This window comes from Austrofundulus limnaeus, unplaced genomic scaffold (assembly GCF_001266775.1).
Source record: "Austrofundulus limnaeus strain Quisiro unplaced genomic scaffold, Austrofundulus_limnaeus-1.0 Scaffold40, whole genome shotgun sequence".
Taxonomy (NCBI): domain Eukaryota; kingdom Metazoa; phylum Chordata; class Actinopteri; order Cyprinodontiformes; family Rivulidae; genus Austrofundulus; species Austrofundulus limnaeus.
In genome coordinates this window covers 1,245,071-1,263,917 of record NW_013952442.1, presented here as the reverse complement: position 1 = coordinate 1,263,917, position 18,847 = coordinate 1,245,071, and the positions used below count along the sequence as shown (strand labels likewise).

Genomic DNA, 18,847 nt, shown 5'->3' with positions numbered 1-18,847 from the left:
GTTGTAGCTTTTTATTTATGGGCAAGACTTAGGCCTACAGAAAAAGACGTGAAGTCACACGTTTACAGACGCAAATATGAACGCTAGACCAGCAGCATAAGGAAGGATCGATTTCGAAGTCGTTACGCAATCAGAGCCGCGTATTTTGGAACCGGAGTGACGTGCTCTGCCTCTGATAGTGAAAGTAACTGAAATATCGATCCCATGCCTTTATTATCGATCCAGTCTGAGGGTATTTATCATATGTTCAGTGTTGTATATGAAGTACCACAAAGTGATACTTGAGTAAAAGTACGAGTATCTTACCAAAAAATTACATTGGTAAAAGTAAAAGTCTCCTTTAGGAATATTACTTTAGTAAAAGTATTAAAGTATCTGATATTTTTTGTATTTAAGTACTAAAAGTAAAAGTATTGATTTAAAATGAGCAGTTAGATTTTCTGTAATGACTAGGACCTCTCCAAAAATAAAAAAATGCAGAAATGACTGTTGTATTAAAATAAACAATTGGTTAAATTTAGGATGAACTAACCCAGCTGTTTGTTTATGTACACATATCAATGGTGCCCAAATGGATGATGGATAGATGGGCTGTGGGTCCAATGCAATAATAGAATTCATGAAATACAACTTCTAAAGGACAATCCTTTTATTTTAATGATTAAGTCCTGCTGGAGTGTGACATGATTTGTTTGTGTACAAACTAATACAGTATCAGAATTTTATATATTTATACTTCTCATTCAACCACAATTAAATTCACTCTATCTCGGAGGCACTGTTTGGATAGAATTTATTTTTTATAAGCTGGAATAAAATCAAGCAAATATTAAGTAAAAGTAACGACTTTCTACTTCTAGCTTTGTAAGGAGAACAGTGGCAGAGCCAGACATTTTTCTCAGGGGTGGCCACATGGGGACCACTACTCACACAGGGGCGGCCAGGCCAGGACAATTACATCATTTTTTTACTTGAAAGTTTCTGCAAATCTTTGTGTATTGTTCATTTCCTTATGTCCTTATACAGGCAGTGACTGCCTTAAAAACATGGGCGTCAGAACCATTTTAAAAGTGGGGGACACACTGTTGGGGGGTCTGGGGGTCCTCCCCCAGAAAATTTTGAATGAAATAGATGCGATTTCCTGCATTCTGGTGTATTTTACCAGGTTGTTTAACATACTTTTACCTACATAAATAAACACTTGATTTAATAATTACTTCAGAGACAGATTCTTCATTAAACTAGTTTCATTATCCTGTTTTTAAACTCACTGCTACAGCTGAGATAAGGTTAATTAATGTGTCACAATTTATCATATCTAATGACTTTAGGGTTGCTTTTTACTTTTATATTGTTTGTTGATTTATTTTTAATTGTTACACATCATTGTGCCCTATAATGATGACCTTCAACTGCATGTATAAAACTAGTAGTAATAACTTTACCCAATGAACAGGTGCAATGTTGATACTCACCAACAGTGAATTTAAAGAGGCATTTCACTTTTTCTGATTTAGTCATAAGTCTATTCATAACCAAAAGGGACAGAGCATCATGCAGCCTTCATAACAGAAAATGACACTGTGTTATGATGACAAAAAACAAAAACTTTTGTCACCATAAGTCAGATAACATAAAGAAAACAATCACATTTTGTCACTTCTTTGAGCTTGGTGATGTTTCAAGCTGTTAAACACTGACACCAACTTTTCAGGAGGATTATTACACCCCTGAAGGTTGTTTCACAGTGGAAGGGCTGTGTACAGCAGGGTGGCCAAAGATTTGTCTGTGGTGGCCATGGCCACCCCTGGCTCCGCCCCTGAGCAGAAAGTACAACTTTGTGAAAATGTAAGAAGTAGAAGTAAAAAGTAGGCTGAAAAATAATTACTCAAGTAAAGTACAGATACCCGAAAATTCTACTTAAGTGCAGTAAGTAGGCCTGTTTTGTACTTAGTTACTTTACAACTCTGCGTATGTTGCTGTGGATTCTCTGTCATCCAGGAGTCAGGACATGGCAAATTAAAAGAAAAAAGACGAAGCAACTGGACTTGTGCTAGCTGAAGACGTGGAGTTGTAAACTGCACGAGGTTGGTTTTATTATTCTAAACACTTAGGTCGACCCGTTCACTGAGCGTAAAGTCCTCAGACTGCAGCAGTTTTGAAAAACATCGGATATGTATCCGATTTAGTACCACACATTTAAAAAGACCTGAGTTGCATTAGAAAAAAAAAATAAAAAGAATGTTCAGACTTGACCTGATTTGCTTGCAGCAGACTATAATGTAAATGTTTATCAGAAAACCACTGTCATCTGGTTTGCAAATAACCGTTTCTCATCTACTAAATCCACATTAAAATGAGCAGTAAGAACGACAGAGGCTGTTTCTGTGTTTAACCCTGCAGACTGTGGGTTTTTGGTTTAACCCGCTCAACTGACCGAGGCTGCGCGCTCGTGTCGCGCGCTACTGGTGGGCAGAGCGCCGCCGTCACGAGCCGTGAAGGTGTCATGAAACGAAGAAAACTCACTTTCGGAGGAGAAGGACGCTATTTATAAGGGCACGCATGGCCACATAGGGAAAATTTTTTTGGATAAATAAATCCGTCGAACGAAGATGGCCAAAAACACATCTCTGTACTTTCGAATAGTCGAAGGCAGGAACCTACCAGCCAAAGACGTGTGAGTAATTCCTGAATGAATGGCACGCGCCTCTGCGCTCATCTTATCTGATTGATTCATTGATAGTTGTCATGTTAGAGGGGGGGAAGGGAGCAAAATTCAGTTTTGTCTTCTAAAATAGCTTAAAGAAATGACAGGTCTTTATTTCATTGATATGGAACTAACATGTTAAAATATTAGATAAATAAAAAAATGAATAAAATGGCTTATTCTGTGTTGTTTTTTTCTTTTAAGATCGGGAACCAGTGACCCTTACTGCATTGTAAAAGTTGACAATGAAGTTGTGGCCAGGTGAGTTCTCTTTAATAAACCCTCCACCCACAGCTGGATTATCCCAACTAAAAATGTCCAGATGTGGTTTGAGCATTTCGCAGTTTCTAAGCTCTTATTTTTCACACACACATGTAGTAGACGTGTGTTTAGATGCCAGCAGCGTGGCCCCTCCAACACAGAGAACCTGATACTGGTCTGGCCTTTAAACACCCCTTAGGTAACCATGGAGAGGATGCATTAATTATTGCAGGAGCCACCTGTAAGAGAGGAGGATGCTGGGAGCTGAGAGGGGAATACACCTGTCAGACGTTGGTTTAAACTGAGTTAAATTAGAATAAATGAAATAACTGAGTGAGGGAATGGGGTGTGTTGAGTGGCTTTTGTTCCATCTGGTGTGATGAAAACGGCACAATGATTCACTGCAGGCACTTGCGCTAATTATCTTGCACTTGTAGTGTTATTGGCCAACTGACTTGAGTGTGATGTTCATGGTGGTGGGAAGTAAGGGTACACTTCAAACTGTATCCATTGTGCTGATGCTATCAACCTTGTGTTCCTGATTTCTGACAGGTATTTTGTTAAAGTGTCAGTTTGTAAACTGTTCAGATTTGTTCTCAAAGTAAACAATATACATTTATTTCACGAGAAAACTGATTTGTTACTGTTTGCTTCAAACGTTTGCTTGTTTAAGTTTCAGTAAATTATCAGTCCTCTAGTCTTGATAGCACTGAAACAACTTTTAAAATCAGGACTTAGATGTTTGTTCCAAAACACCAGCTTTAATCTCCATTAAATCTTTAGTTTATCGAACTGATGCTTTGGGTTGTTGTTGTTTTGGTGATTCATTTTCTCTTGACATTCAGTTTGTGACTCTCATTCACCGACTCAGTCCTTGCAATTTTAACTTGTATAATGCAGAGTTTGTTTTATCGGTTTTTAAAAGCCATCCTTGTCTAGATGAAGTGAAACCATGATGCTACTGCCATGCTTCACAAAAATATCTGGATATTGTTTTCACTTTCTCCAAACTTTGCTCTTCTCTAAACCAAAACTAATTTTCTTTTATTTGTGATAGATTCTCCCCGCAGGGCAATCGTGTGCATTATTGCTGCCAGAGTTCTCATATGTGAGCCATCATATCGAAATGAGGATTAAGTCAAATTTGGTCAAAATGACCTNATTACATTTTCAGATTCTTGGCTTTAAAAGCTACATTTTGATACCTGGATCATTCTGATATCATAATTAAATCAATATGTACACCTTACTTTGTCTTGTTGGTTACAATAATACATAAATATTTAGTCNATTTTGATACCTGGATCATTCTGATATCATAATTAAATCAATATGTACACCTTACTTTGTCTTGTTGGTTACAATAATACATAAATATTTAGTCTGAATCCTAATTTTATGTCCATTTAATGAGGAATTTTTGATGTTCTTATAAAGAGGAAACCTCAAATTATATTTGAATATGGAGATTTCCCAGCTAAAAAGAACCAAAACTTTGCTACCTGACAGGGAAAATCTCAAAATTTTAAGGCGTTTTTCCTCAAAATCAGTTTTTTTTTGTTGCTACTGGTCAAAAAAGTGCATCAAAAGTTTGTTTTATGATCATAGTTCAGACAGTTCATTCAAATCCTACAGTGATTTTGTCAAAATGCAATTTTTGTTAACATTTTAGTCAAAACTACATTTGCCTATTTCTCCATATACCACGTTTGGACCTAATCCTCGTTTCAATGTGATGGTCACATATTAGAAAAAAAACTGTTGCAGTTTCTGTCCTGATGAGCATCAAAAACCTCTCTCTCTGAACTCATCAGACATTTCCACTATTAAGGCAATGCAAATTTTTTAAAACCTTGTAGGAAAAGAATGAGTAAAAACAGTAAACTAAACATCTTATTTCATTTGATTGCAAACAACTGACTCATATTTTTCCTTTAACTTCTTCTAACTTCAGTCACCTACATTTATTTAAAGCAGACATGGATGTTAAAATCTTTTATTGTTATGATCCTCCAGAAAACCTCCTATTCTTAGTAGTTGTTGTATGATTATGATCAGACAATAGACCCCCCCCCCCCCCCCAACACACACACAAACACACACTACAGACCTTTTTACAGTTACTCGTGTGCATGCTCAGTAGCATTTTGCGATGTGTTGTCTAGAAATATTCATCTTTCCGGGTCGTTGAAATACACTGGCTAAACTGTCCTTCAGCTGTGCTCTGCAGTCATTCTAACATCCGTCAACATTGCACGTTGAGGACCTTTTGTTACCACAACATAAAATACCAATAACACAAATTAATAAGTAGGATTGCACATAAAAGCAGGTGTAAAGGACAACAAGACTGGAGTTGAACTCCGTCCTGAATTACAGGAATTGCTGTGAATGGACTAGGACATGTGGTGCTGTGCATGAGCATTACGATCTGTAAAAACTTTAATTTATCTGTTTATTAAAAGGAGCTGTGTGAAATTCTGCCTAAAGAACCTGCCAACCCTGTATTTTCAGGACAGCCACCATGTGGAAGAACCTCAATCCTTTCTGGGGTGAAGAGTACACACTGCACCTCCCGATGGGGTTCCATTCAATCTCCTTTCTTGTCATGGATGAAGACACAATTGGGTAATCCATCCATCCATCCATCCATCCATCCATCCATCCATCCNATCCATCCATCCATCCATCCATCCATCCATCCATCCATCCATCCACCCACCCATCCATCCATCCATCCATCCATCTGTCTACCCATCCATCCATCCATCCATCCATCCATCCACCCACCCATCCATCCATCCATCCATCCATCCATTTTCTGTACCCATTTAATCATGTTCATGGTTTCAGGGAGCAGGGTTTTACCTCCATCAGTACACTGGCCAGGTCACAAGGCCATCCAGTGCAATTTTTAAATAATTCTGTCTCAGCCGTTACTTTAATTTGTCAGTGCCTGACTTTAATTTATAGACCTCAATGTTTAACTTAGCTCACAAATTGATAAATTTGGGTTAAAACCCCATGCTCAGCTGAAATGTTCTGGGGACAAAAGGTTATCCAAGCTTTGTATAAACAAACAGCACGAGGCAGAAGGTCAGCCTGGATCAACAAGTCAATCTAAGGTTGTTTTCCTCTTCTCCTTATGACTACCAGTCGAATCATTTCTCACCAGATTTGATCAAATTTTCAGCAGGTTTTATTTAATAATCTCCCTGTTATTCTTCACAGGCATGATGATGTTATTGGAAAAATTACACTGAACAAAGAAGAAATCGGATCTCAGGCTAAAGGTATGACTGATATCAAATCAGCCTTAGTTTATAACTGGTTGTTTTTATGACCTGAGCTCAGAGGTTAAACATACAGCTGTTTCCAGGCTGGTTTTAGTCTGGGAATGTTTATTACTGTTCTTCCTCACTTTTAATTTAATTTGCCCGTATTTATTAATCCTTTTTATTTCCGAGCGCCGCTTTCCACAGAATCACTGGTGAATGTAATTGTGATGGTGCTCCTCGTCTGAATAAGTCCTGGGATTATTCATTGTGCATCATAAACCAGGAGGCCAGCCAATGCATTTCAATCAGCCTCAAACCGTAAAACGAACGTCTTCTCTCGCGGAAAGCTTAGTTTTCAAAGTCACTCTGTTTACTCGGAGTCGACTGTAGCACCTTCTGCGGCATCTCAGCCAGACATATGGCGTGTAAAATATGTTCTGGTGGTGCAGCAGTTTTATTGAAATGCTGCAAGAGTTCATCACGGTGTGTTTGCTGCATACAGATACGTCTCTGGTGAAAGCCACCTGGCGTGGCCTTCACTTTAGTGATTCATGACTACGTGGTGGCAGTGAGTCACTTACTCCCTCGCAGATTTATTTATTTTTCTCACAGGCTGGCCTTGACTTTATACTTTCCCTTTTGTTTGATGCTTTTGAACAAGTGAGGTACAATTTGAACACAGCTTGTGTACTGCTCAAAGTATTCAGGACCGCATTCAGGTCCAGCATGATTTCTGCTGCTGCAGATTTGTCTCCGTTTAACACTATGATAAATCTGCGACAAAATTTCAAAATGTCAGTAAAGTTCCAGCCTTCACCCTTTAAACTCGTGGGTGTGCATAAGAAAAAGCTGCATTAACCATTTAGACACATTTAAAAAAAAAATCTTTGATTTTCACAAGTTTTAAAGAAACTGGACACTTTGGAGGTGTTCAGCTCTGGCCTTTCTCCCTCTATAATGTTACTGCAAATTTAAAAAGATGTGAAAAGTCTGGCTGATTTCAAAATTTCAACACTTTGTCCAGAGAGGTATTGATGAAATTTGAGGCCATCATTATGCTGGAGAAAAATAAATAAATAAATGCAGTATAAGCAGCAATAAAATGTCAAAATGAAGAAATGAACATGTAACACCAAAACGTCTACGAGGCTACAGAGGACAACCAATTACAATATTTTTTTCCCTTAAAGGTGACATAACAAGCAAAGTCCATGTATTTAGCTGTTAGATATTTTGTTGGGTACTTTGAGTCTCTAGGAGGGCAGACATTTTGAATTTAGTCTCTCCTGGTGCTGTATAGATATCTTTATTTTCTCTTTGGGTCCTAGTTTTCAGCCTGTTCAGTTTTCTATATTTTCTATGAAGTTTTCTGAACTGTTACATCATGGTATTTGCGACAAAACTATTAAAGAACGTCTGGACTTAGTACTTACAATTTCACCTTCCTCATTCTCCTCTGGCTCCAACATGTAAGGCTGGATAGACACATTTTCCTTAGTTGTAAATAAAAAGTTTCTGTGGCACTATATAGTTGTACTCCCATCTCTCAAACTGGAATAGACCTTCTGGAAGCTGGAGGGGTGCGGGGTGTGAAGCGCCTCATGTGTATTTAAAGAGTCAGCATCAAAACGTTGTTGATCTGAGACAGCCCTTAGAGAGGGGTGATAGAGGGGGCGAGGAGGAATTCAGACCAAAGCACCACAGTTCCACTTTATACAGACTATATATGTCAAGTTGTATGAATTATCTGTAAATTACACAGATTTTCCCCCATTTTGCCATTAGAAATAAGTTACCTCCTCTCCCCATTCTCCTTCCCCTGCTCCTCTGCACTGCAGGTGCTGTTATCTCCATCCCACGTTCTGTCTTTACCCATGGCCAGCTGTCCGCTAACAATTACAATTCACTCCCGTTGCATTTCAGATTTTTTTTGTACCACAGATTTGTGAAGGTCAAGATGCAGGTAAACGTCCGAAGGGGTTGACATGTATGGTAGACCGCAACTGAAGGATTAAATGTGAGAGGATTTAATAGCATGATATGTCTCCTTTTTAAGGGAAATATAGAAATAATTTAATTCGAGCACATAGATTGTTCCTCTGACCTCCATAAAATTCTGATTATTGCACCGAAGTGAAAGAAAACCTTAAAATGAGAACACTTTTGATTTGATGAGCGTATTGACCTGCATGTTTGGCAACCGATCTTGTTCTTTTTTTTTTCCTTTTTTTCCCAACAACCAACTAAAAAGACTCCTGATAACTATAAAATCTGCCATTTGATCAGTTAAATCAGATGATCAGAATTTCCAAATCTCCATCATAACATACAGTGTAGAGGGAAATGTAAATATTTATATTTATATCAAAGAAACAAACTGGCAAGGACAATTTATATTATCGGTTCAATTTCAGCTATAGTGACTAAAGTATTTTTGTAGATTTTAACCTGCAGCATTTAAAAAATACAATATTTACCCAAAAATTGTTGTTCCACATTAAAAGGAAACAACAAAATACACCATAAACAGGCAGGAAGACCAGATAAGTTTTCATTTAGTTTAAAGAAACATAAACTAGTTAACTTGATTCAAAAAATAAAAACAGCAAAAATAAGGCAAACCCTAACCGAAGACAGACAAGGGGAACTTCAATATGTTAGTAATTTGACCACAGATAACAGTGCTTATGATGTAGAGTGTGTGTGTGTGTACATGTACACATGCTTCTACTAATGTTTAACATATTTCCTGTAGAGCTTAAAGTCAAGTAGCACCTATAAGGTAGGCTTTTTATAAAAGAGTACAATAACCTAATTTAATGGGAAATTTAAAGTTGAATGACTTTATTTTCAGTGTTTTTTTTGTAAAAGTGAAGGAGACTTGCAGTAAAAAAGACGAGTTTTTTAGCATGATGTAGCTATTTGTATCTATTTTTACTATGTAGCTGACTTGACAATTTTGTCAAAAACAGTTTTCTTTGTTTCAGAGTAAAATTAGATGAAAGCTTCATGAGTAAAAAAAGAAATGCAAAGTTTTGATGGGACTCCGTATGCCAGATCCAAATTTGTGAAAGAACAGTGTTTTCTGTCTGCTCTTCTGGTCAGACAAGACTGTTTTCTCACAGAACAACCACAAAAAACAAAACAAACAAAAATAATTAACAAACAAGCTAAAAAGTCCTGATACTTATCTTTACTTGTTAAACAAGTTACAACAGGGTTATTTACATTTTTGAAATAGTTATTGAAAGTGAAAAAAGAAAAGCTGGAAGGAAGGGATTAAAATTCAAAGCTGTATAAAACAGCAGTTTGTCTCAAACTGTCAAACAGATGCTGAAAAACTGACAGCATCGTGTTAGAGACCCAACACTTTTTGAAATCAGTTTAAAAATGAGTGTTCATCAATATGCATTTATTGTGTAACTGACTGTGTGTGTTTGTGGTTTGTCTGTCTGTTAGCAAAATATCTTATGAACCAGTGGATGCATTTGAATGAAACTTTCAGTAAGTAATCATTGGATGCACATCTAGAACTGATTCATGTTTGGAGGCAACCCAATTAAAGATGGATGACACAATTAATAGACGTTAACAAACATACAAATGTCTATAACACAGTCTGTTTTACAGATATTGAGCTAAATTTTGGTGTGGTTGTAGCTGATAGTCATCCACATCACACAGTCTGAGTACTAACAGATCACACAAGATCAATTTTGACATTTAAGGAAATGGAAGATATGCATTCTTTGAAGAAATGCTAGTTTCAATAATAACTGTGCATGACTTTACCTTGACTACCTTGAACTCCCCCACTCTCTCCCCCAAAAATTCTGTATTTTTGTTTTAGCTGTGTTAAAAAACTAAAATCTATTTGAAGTAAAACCTCACAACATCAGTGAATATTTAAAGTCCACCAAGTTGTTTCTAGCTGTTGATATACAAGTTGTTTTGCTCACGACTTGTCATTAAGTATTAGTATGTTATGTATTTCTTACATTTAGAGTACATCTGATTGAAAAAACTTGCTACAATATAAATGAACAGCTTGAACAAATATTTTGGCACCTCTTGTCCTTGTGCCTGTTTTTTTCTTTTCTCATCGCTGTAACAAACAGCTTCTCTGTCTGTGGTCTGGTCAGGGATTGATAGTTGGCTGAACCTGATGAGGGTTGATCCTGATGAAGAAGTCCAAGGAGAGATCCACCTGAGTCTGGAGCTTCTGAAAGACGCCAAAAAGAGCACGCTGCGTTGTCAAGTCATTGAAGCCAGGTAAAAAGAAAAACTACTCGCTTCTGTGAAGTAGTGGTAAACACATTTTGATGTCCCCCTTATGTTTGTAGTTTTCGAGAGGAGTGTTTTTTTTTCTAAACTGGAAATGAACAGGGAATGCGAGTGAACTTCAGTGTTTTTAGTGCAAAATATTCAAGTATATTGGAATAACTGTGTATAAGGAAAACGTGTAATTTTTATTTCTTATTTTCTCATTTGAGGCAACGCAGAGTGATGAATCATAGTGAACAGAGGAAGCAAATATATCCACCACCATAGATTAATCTTCAGCCATATCATTGGCCACACTAATCTTTTGAGGAAACTGTACTTTAAAGCAATATAAAAACTAGAATTTTGACATGGCAAGTTTTTTTTTTGGTAGGGACCTTTCCTACACCTGGATGCAGCCACACACCAAACTGGAAGTCAGTACCTCACTTATTTATTTCTAAACTTATTCAGCTCACCAGATGGACAGATGGACGGAGGGTTTTTCCAAGTCACCTCATTGCTTGGTGCATCTATCGGTTATGTATGGAGGACCGAATCTGACATAATTAAAAATAAAAGCAGAAATATATAAATGGACCAATAAATAAATACTCTTAAAAAGGACCAATTAAAATAAAAAAGAACTTTATTTCATGTTCTATAATTTAACTGGCCTTTATATTCATTTTTCTAGCTTAGTTCAAATAAATTATATATTTTACCACATAATTAAAATTTTCTGTTTAGTTTAGGTTTAGTTAAAAGCAAAGGCAAGAAGGAAAACAGTTACCTGCATCTTTGTTTTAATCTAAACTTTAAACTTTAGGCTAAACTGAGGAAGCACAAGCATGCAAATTAAATCTGCACATGGATCCTACTCCTTCCTGTCTGTTGACCAATAGGTGAGGAGCTTAACCAAGAAGGACCGCCCACTTTATTTGCATAATGACGCAGAAATGAATAAGGAAATGCAAATACAGGAGATAGAAAAATGTAAAAACACACGGAAATAAAAAGACTTGTGGGAAAAATTATATTTAAAAATATAGACACAAATGCATTTACAAGTAAAAGGAAAAATATAAATATATTTTTAAAAACAGTAAAACTTAAATTATGTTCTAAAATATATAATTTATTAGAACTAAGTTGGAAAAATAAATATGAAGGTCAATTAAATTATAAAACATGAAGTAATGTTCTCTTTTTTATTTAATTGGTCCATTTATATATTTCTGCTTTTATTTCTAATTATGTCAGATTCGGTCCTCTATAGTTATGTTATACTGAAGTGACATTTTTGTGGCCGTGCTCTCTGCTGCACCATCACTACTTCTGAGCTGAGATCTTCTCATCATCACCCCTCAGGCCCCCACAGCATCCTCTGAGTCACACTGCCACAGTCACACCACGCAGCACCCCATCTGTGGGTCCCAGGCTCTGAGCTCTCAGTCTCACTTAGGGCACTAATTAGTTTGTCAATCAGGGCTCGACACTTAGATTTTCAACCGAGCTCAGAAGACTGTGAACGAAGTTTGAAATAAACAAAACACAGATTGCTAATGAGTTGCTACATTTTCCCAAATCTACTACACAAACTACTTTGATTTGCAGAACAGAAAAGTGAAGTTTGTCAAACTTATTTAAATTGACTCTTGACGCTGTTGTTTATCCGATGATCTTCACAGAGACGTGGCTCCCAGAGACATTTCCGGAACATCGGATCCATTCGCACGAGTTCTTTTCAATAACCACAGCGCAGAAACTTCGGTGAGTTTTCTAAACATTTAGTTGCTACAGACAGGAGTAACATTGGGGGGCGGGGCTAGTGTGTGCAAAGGAGTACTCAAAAGGTTTTACCTCCTTTAGATTTTGGATTTGTTGCGAAAAACTATTTTGATGCTTTTTTTGGGAGGGGGTTGTTTTAGAAACATGCCAGACATGTCACAGAGGACTTTAGATTTTTGACTGTATGTGGCTAAAGTTTGATAACCAGTTGTTGGAATTTTTGTGTTTTTTAACTTCTTAATTGCAGATTATAAAGAAGACTCGTTTCCCTCACTGGGGAGAGACATTAGAGATGGAGTTGGATGCAGAGGAGCTACGTGAGCAGGGTGCTGTTACCGTGGAGGTCTGGGACTGGGACATGGTGGGCAAAAACGACTTTCTGGGAAAGGTCAAGAGTTTACAGTTTTCCTCTCACACCATATTTCTCAACACAAACCAACAGTTGTTTTGTTTTTGACTGATGCAGTGTTCTTGTTTGCTCTTTCTGCGAACAGGTGGAAATCCCTTTTGCTTATTTGCACAAGACGCCTCTGTTGGAGGGCTGGTTTCGCTTACTGCCCTTGGGGAACAATGAGGTTGACTCCAGGTGAGAATTAGGGTGTGTTCATTTGTGCAGTGTTTGGTCTTTGGACACTTGACTTGTACACGTATTTTGCTCATTATAATCTCAAACACAATGTAGTCGCTGTGTGTTTTTTAGATGTACGTAACAAAAACATGGTTACTCACCTTCACCCTCTCTTTCATGCATTTAAATGAAGATTCACAGGTGTAGCACCAGGTCACTGACAGCATCTGTTTCTGCAGATAATTTTAGAACAAAGGGCTGGATGAACTGCAAAAAGATGGTGTCAAAGTAAGGACCATCTTACAGGCTTATTAAGAAAAGAGTCATGATTTAGAGGAGTTACAGACGGGAGCACACAGAAGAATAGTAAACAAGAGGATAAAATGTATGCCTTCATTAGAAAAGAGAGGGGAGTGTGACCAAAATCTTTTAACAGTTTAATCGATTACAAGGCATCGAGTTTTAGGAAAATGTTATCTCTGCTGACTGAATAATAAAACGCTTGTGTGAACTTAGTCGAACAAGTTTACTAAAATAATGCACATGACTTACTTTTTGTTGTTTAAAGTAGACATATGCTTTGAAATCCTTTTATTTTTCCACATTTAAATCATTGTTGCAAGTGTTGTTGCAAATTCTGTGATGTAATAATTCAGAAAGCATTATAGAAAACAGAACACTGAACGGGTTGGAAAATAGGACCTAAAAAGAACATCTACGCAGCACCAGGAGAAACTAAATTAAACTTTTCTGCACTCCACAAAATGCATTTAATGGCTAAAAAAACCCTGGATTTTACATGATCTGTCCCCTTTAAGCTATTTTTCAAAGGATCTCATTTGAAATCTGTAAATCTCCATTTGCCTGTTTGATTTGTCTCCAGTGGGAAGCTGGGAGCGCTGCGTCTGAAGGTCCGTTTGGTGGAGGATCGGATTTTGCCGTCCATGTACTACCAGCCCCTCACTGACCTTCTGGTCGAGTCGGTAATCTCCCCCGCAGAGGTCAGCATTGCAGCTCGTCCTCACTACGGATGTCCATTTGTGCACCATCATCATGTCGAGAGACCGCTCCATGCATTCCGTTTCCTTCCATCTGCTTTCCACAAACACTGCAGTTCGCAGCTCCATGACCCCGAGTCCTCTCCTGTCCACAGGTGGAGGACAACAGCGCCCTGACCATGCTGGAGGATGTGACCACAGTAGAGAGCAGACAGGATGTTGCCATGACTCTGGTGAAGATCTACTTGGGACAAGGCCTTGTGGTGCCATTCCTTGATTACCTTAACACCCGGGAGGTCAACCACACCAGTAAGAATATGGGACAAACGGGTTGGAAATAAGTGTTTGTCTGAGCTGCCGTGGAATATTTCAAATTGGTTACATGGTCTGATAGTAATTTAGATATTTAACATTTAATTTGATGTGTTGAATATGCTAAAGCTGATTATAACAGGCATTTCCCACTGCTGTTCATGTCAGAATTTCAGCAGTTTAAGATAATCTTTTGTTGAGAAATGACAGATATGTAGCCATTTTGGCCAAACTGGGATTGAAATCATAAAGTATAATTCCTTTCTATGCTGCGAGATGTCATCCTGAAAATATGTGTTTACTCATCTACCACATCAAATTTGAGCTCAATAGCTAAGATATAACTGTTTTGGTGTATCTAATGTGCCAGTCATTTTGAATTAGAGTGCTGTACTCAGTAGTTGTACCATCGATTACTTTCTGGAAGTTTATTTAAAATTTTCACAGTGGTTCATGAGATATTTTGGTAACGGATAGACACACGCGCACTTTTTCATTTCATTTTGTACGGGCTGCTTCAGTTTAACTCTGATCTGACATTAAAGTCTCGGAACAGCACAGTTATGGTCTGTGTGTGGGCGGTAAAAGCCCAGTAGCTCTATATTTACCACCCTGATTCCAGTTGTTTACTCGCCTCGACACTCTTTTCATGGCTTCTCCATGGTCTGGATTAGTCGTGGTTTATTTATTTATTTCTCTTTTTATTTTGCCTCCCCACCATAGCCTCAAGATAATTCACACGGAGTTGCGCTCTGGTCTTTGGGCTCTGTTGGTGGAGTTTGAGATAATAAGCATAGTGCCCAAGTTTCCATAGCAACTCCACATGATCCAAATGGTAACTGCTTGATCAGGAATAGATGCTGCGAGCAGCCAGACATTAAAGTTAGGCACTGAGGGCAAAACAAGAAAAATGTATTATACAGCCAGTGTGCGGCAATGAAAACAGACCTGCCATCTTTTAGTCAGTCCTCTCACCAGAGATGTTTTATTTCCACTGTTTGGAAGGATGCAAGTTGATATTATTGTGTCTTAGTTGATAAAAATGCATCAAACTACATAATATAATATATATAAATATATAAAAAGACTTCCCACTGATGAGTAGTTTCCTGCTCACTGACACATTGATTTATTCTCTGAAGTTTTAATCAGTTATTATGTTTCTGATGAGACTTTTATGAATACTAATTAATCTGGCTGTTAATTCAGTGCTGGAATTTTTTTCCCCTCATTTTTGTCTCTAATCAAAAGATAAATGTTTTTTTTATATTTGTTTTTTTAGCAGATACATTAAAAATTACAGGATATTATTTATAGTTTATGATACACAAAGCTGGCTAAAACTATCTTTTAATGGTTTGAATTCATAATGTGATTTTTTGAGCAATGAGATTTTTTTAATTCTTATACCTTTATACAATCATCTATGCTTGTCTAATTCTGAGTTGCTGCATTTTTAAAAATATTGCCTTTGCTATCATTATGATGTTCCCTTTTTTCTGTTTTGCTCTTATAGCTGATCCAAACACTTTATTTCGCTCCAACTCACTTGCCTCCAAGGCCATGGAACAGTTCATGAAGGTGCGTTGAAATATCTGTTATTTTTCCTAGGAAGAGTAAGTGATTGCTTTTTCTGTCTCTATCAAGAAAGCATGATTTGTCACAGAGATGTTAGTCAGTGTTTGTGTACACTGAATCCTTCCCAGTTAATAAGATACCCTTCGGCATCTTTCTGTATGTTGTTTGCTCAATGAAACTAGCGGTTTTACACTCATTCATTAAAAAAATCAAAACAGAGGTAAAAATGTAATGAAATTACACGTGTTTAAAGGTCGAAGAACAAGCATTGAGTTAGTGCTGAATGGACTCATTCAGGTGTCGTATCCTCACCTGATGCAAGTTATCCCACAGCTGTTGGAATTGGCCCCCAAGATCCAGGTGATTGACACTGGAGTTTATGTCTCATTTGATTGGATACCCTGTCTGGTCACAGGAAGATCTAAACATGATGCAGGCAGTCCATAAGACTGTACTGGGGTGCTGACTCCGGAGGAATAAGCCATATGGACTGAAGCAGTGTTGCCAACTCCTGAGCAAGAAAAGTCCCTATTGGCTGTCCTAAAAGTCACTAGAAGTCGCTAGATAACATCATCACTTAATTTGCATAGTTGGACGTTTGCCAATAGCTGTGATCTGAGCTATAGGAGAGATGATGACGAGAAAAAAAGTGAATAAAAACACTAAATATGTTTAGAACTGCAATTAAACTTAATGAAATAAAAATAATTTTATCACTTCAATGCTTAGACCCACATATATTAAATTTGTGGGAATCTTAAATTTAATCTGCAGACAGTTCGATGTCACGAGGCACAGGGAGGAAGAGGTGAAGCAGTGACTGATCTGAGAGTCAAACACAGCTGGGTCCAGAGATTTAGTTTAGAGAGACAGTACCGGAGTAAAACATAACAATAAATATTACATCCCGCTTTGTAAACCACATAGAAGCAGTGACAGCTTTGCGCATGCGTGATTCATTTGCAGCGGTCTACTCTCATCTAACTTCAGCCGAGGGTGGGGGTAGGGGTGGGGGGTGCTGCAAGAGGCTTCAGTGAGTCGGACGGCTTTAGGAAGCGGGAGGGGTTCACCTCCACGCTCGCTGCTTGTGGAGGAAAGGAGGAGGAAAGGAAAAAAGTCACTAGATTTGTCCGACAAATCTAGCGACTTTTTATCCCAAAAAGTCGCTGAAGCGGTCTAAAAAGTCGCTAGATCTAGTGACAAAGTCGCTAAGTTGGCAACACTGGACTGAAGATGTCGCTGGTACTGTTCCATCAAGGTCTTTAGGAACATGACCAGACATGTCCTGGAGTCTTATGGCTCCCCACATAATGAAGCCAGAAGAAACTCTGCGTCTCTCCAACATTGGCAGAACTGGTCCCCTCTCTGTGGTCATCCTTGGTAACGGAGAACTAAGGTCGTATTCACACCTGACACATTTGCTCCGTTTTAAATAAACCAGAGTTTGTTTCCAGCGTTGGTCCAGACTTTTGGTGCAGGTGTGAAAACACTCATGTGAACTCTGGTGTGGATCAAACAACTGGACTGAGACCCGCTTTTTGAGGTGGTCTTGGTTCACTTCCAAACAAACTCTGATGCGGTTCACTTCTGGTGTGAACACAGACCGGACTTGAACTGAACCAACTACATAAATCATGCACCTTTTTGGACTTCACAGGCCACCATTACTGAGCTAAATAAACTAAAATCATACCTGTTTTGTTGTCTCCTGTTAGCAGCTCTGCTGGCAGCATGTTGTGGGTCAGAACACGCAGAACACCTCGTCTCCTTTGGGTTGTGGGACACATTTACTGACGTCGCTCCAAAATTTAAATATCATCACAAAACCACCATTAAATCAGCTGCTTTTGACATTTTAAATGCTATTGCAGTTGTACTATCAGCATAAATGTGCACATCAGAACTGCAGCACACAGAACATTCATGTTTTTTTCTGGATCTGTGGCTCAGTCCCGCCCCCGTCCTTTCTGTCCAGTGGGAGCAATGATCATTACCCTTGTGGCTTTGTTTACAAGTTATAGTTAGTTTGCAAAAAAAGCACAATGTGAATGCAAACCACACCAAACTAAAAAACTAAAGTCCACTTTTGGTCCGGACCAAACAAGCAAAGCAAAGGACTTCCCTGGTGTGAATACGACCTAAAGTTTATCACCAAACATGATCCACCACCACCAGCTATGTTCACCATCAAACCCATTCAAATACAGATGATAAAGTATCTATGAGACATCCTCTGTCAGACCGTCACTTTTTGTTTTGACCGACTGTCAGATAATCTGCCGATTACATGATAACACTATCCACTGACTTGTGATGTCACCACCTGTGCCCTCTGCAGTGGACCTGCTTCTGGTGACTGTTCTAGGTGTGCCAACTACCTGCAAACCAAATCATTAACAGACTCCTAGCAGATCTGCATGTGCACTAATTTGTCCATGACAAGCTGTTTTTTAATTAATTGATTGATTGATTGATTTGGTCAGTGAGTTTAGTTGATTTTCATATTTTTAACCCAGACCTTGCACCACAGTTATTAATGAGATGCCTACAGTAAATGGTCCTGTTTTGCTGTCAGGCGGTTGGCATGCTGTATCTGCATGACGTGTTGAAACCCATCATCAATCGCATCTTTGATGAGAAGAAGTACATTGAGCTGGACCCGAGTAAAATTGACCTGAACCGCACAAGGTAAAACAAACTGAAAACATTAAAATACCATATGGCAAAACCACATTCTTGGAACAGAAATAATTCAAAACTGCTTTGTTCTTGTGTTATGATGGGGGAAAAAAAATCTACGACCCTAAATGATCATTATTCTTTTGCTGTGTACAATTCACAATGCATGTGTTTTTAAATGGTCAAATTAAGAAGACTGGTAGAAAGATATGAATGTGTGAAAATAAACAGTAAAAATAATAAATTAAAAAAGGAGGGAGTTGTTGCTTGGCAACTGCTCTGAGCCCCCTGAGATGTCTGTCTATCCTTGACATGGAGAGAGATCCACAATTGAACAGCTCCTGCGTCTGTAGCAGATATGCCAATTTTAATTCTATTTTTCTTCACTCCTCCCTCTAAATATATATATATA

General features: G+C 38.1%; 1 protein-coding gene across 2 annotated transcripts in view; it reads left to right on the top strand.

The window, feature by feature from the left end:
• Positions 1 to 2,434: 2,434 nt before the first annotated feature.
• The window catches only part of rasal1 (RAS protein activator like 1), a 25,728-nt gene continuing 9,315 nt past the window's right edge, over positions 2,435 to 18,847 (top strand). The window contains exons 1-13 of one of the 2 annotated variants that reach the window (XM_014007188.1): positions 2,435 to 2,677; positions 2,912 to 2,968; positions 5,483 to 5,596; positions 6,200 to 6,261; positions 9,706 to 9,750; positions 10,389 to 10,518; positions 12,201 to 12,282; positions 12,548 to 12,688; positions 12,795 to 12,886; positions 13,752 to 13,869; positions 14,022 to 14,175; positions 15,695 to 15,759; positions 18,332 to 18,444. In XM_014007188.1, the coding sequence (XP_013862642.1) occupies positions 2,613 to 2,677; positions 2,912 to 2,968; positions 5,483 to 5,596; positions 6,200 to 6,261; positions 9,706 to 9,750; positions 10,389 to 10,518; positions 12,201 to 12,282; positions 12,548 to 12,688; positions 12,795 to 12,886; positions 13,752 to 13,869; positions 14,022 to 14,175; positions 15,695 to 15,759; positions 18,332 to 18,444 (1,238 nt within the window). In that variant the 5' untranslated portion in view covers positions 2,435 to 2,612. The remainder of the gene's footprint in view (positions 2,678 to 2,911; positions 2,969 to 5,482; positions 5,597 to 6,199; positions 6,262 to 9,705; positions 9,751 to 10,388; positions 10,519 to 12,200; positions 12,283 to 12,547; positions 12,689 to 12,794; positions 12,887 to 13,751; positions 13,870 to 14,021; positions 14,176 to 15,694; positions 15,760 to 18,331; positions 18,445 to 18,847) is intronic. The other variant, XM_014007190.1, reaches the window with a different exon arrangement.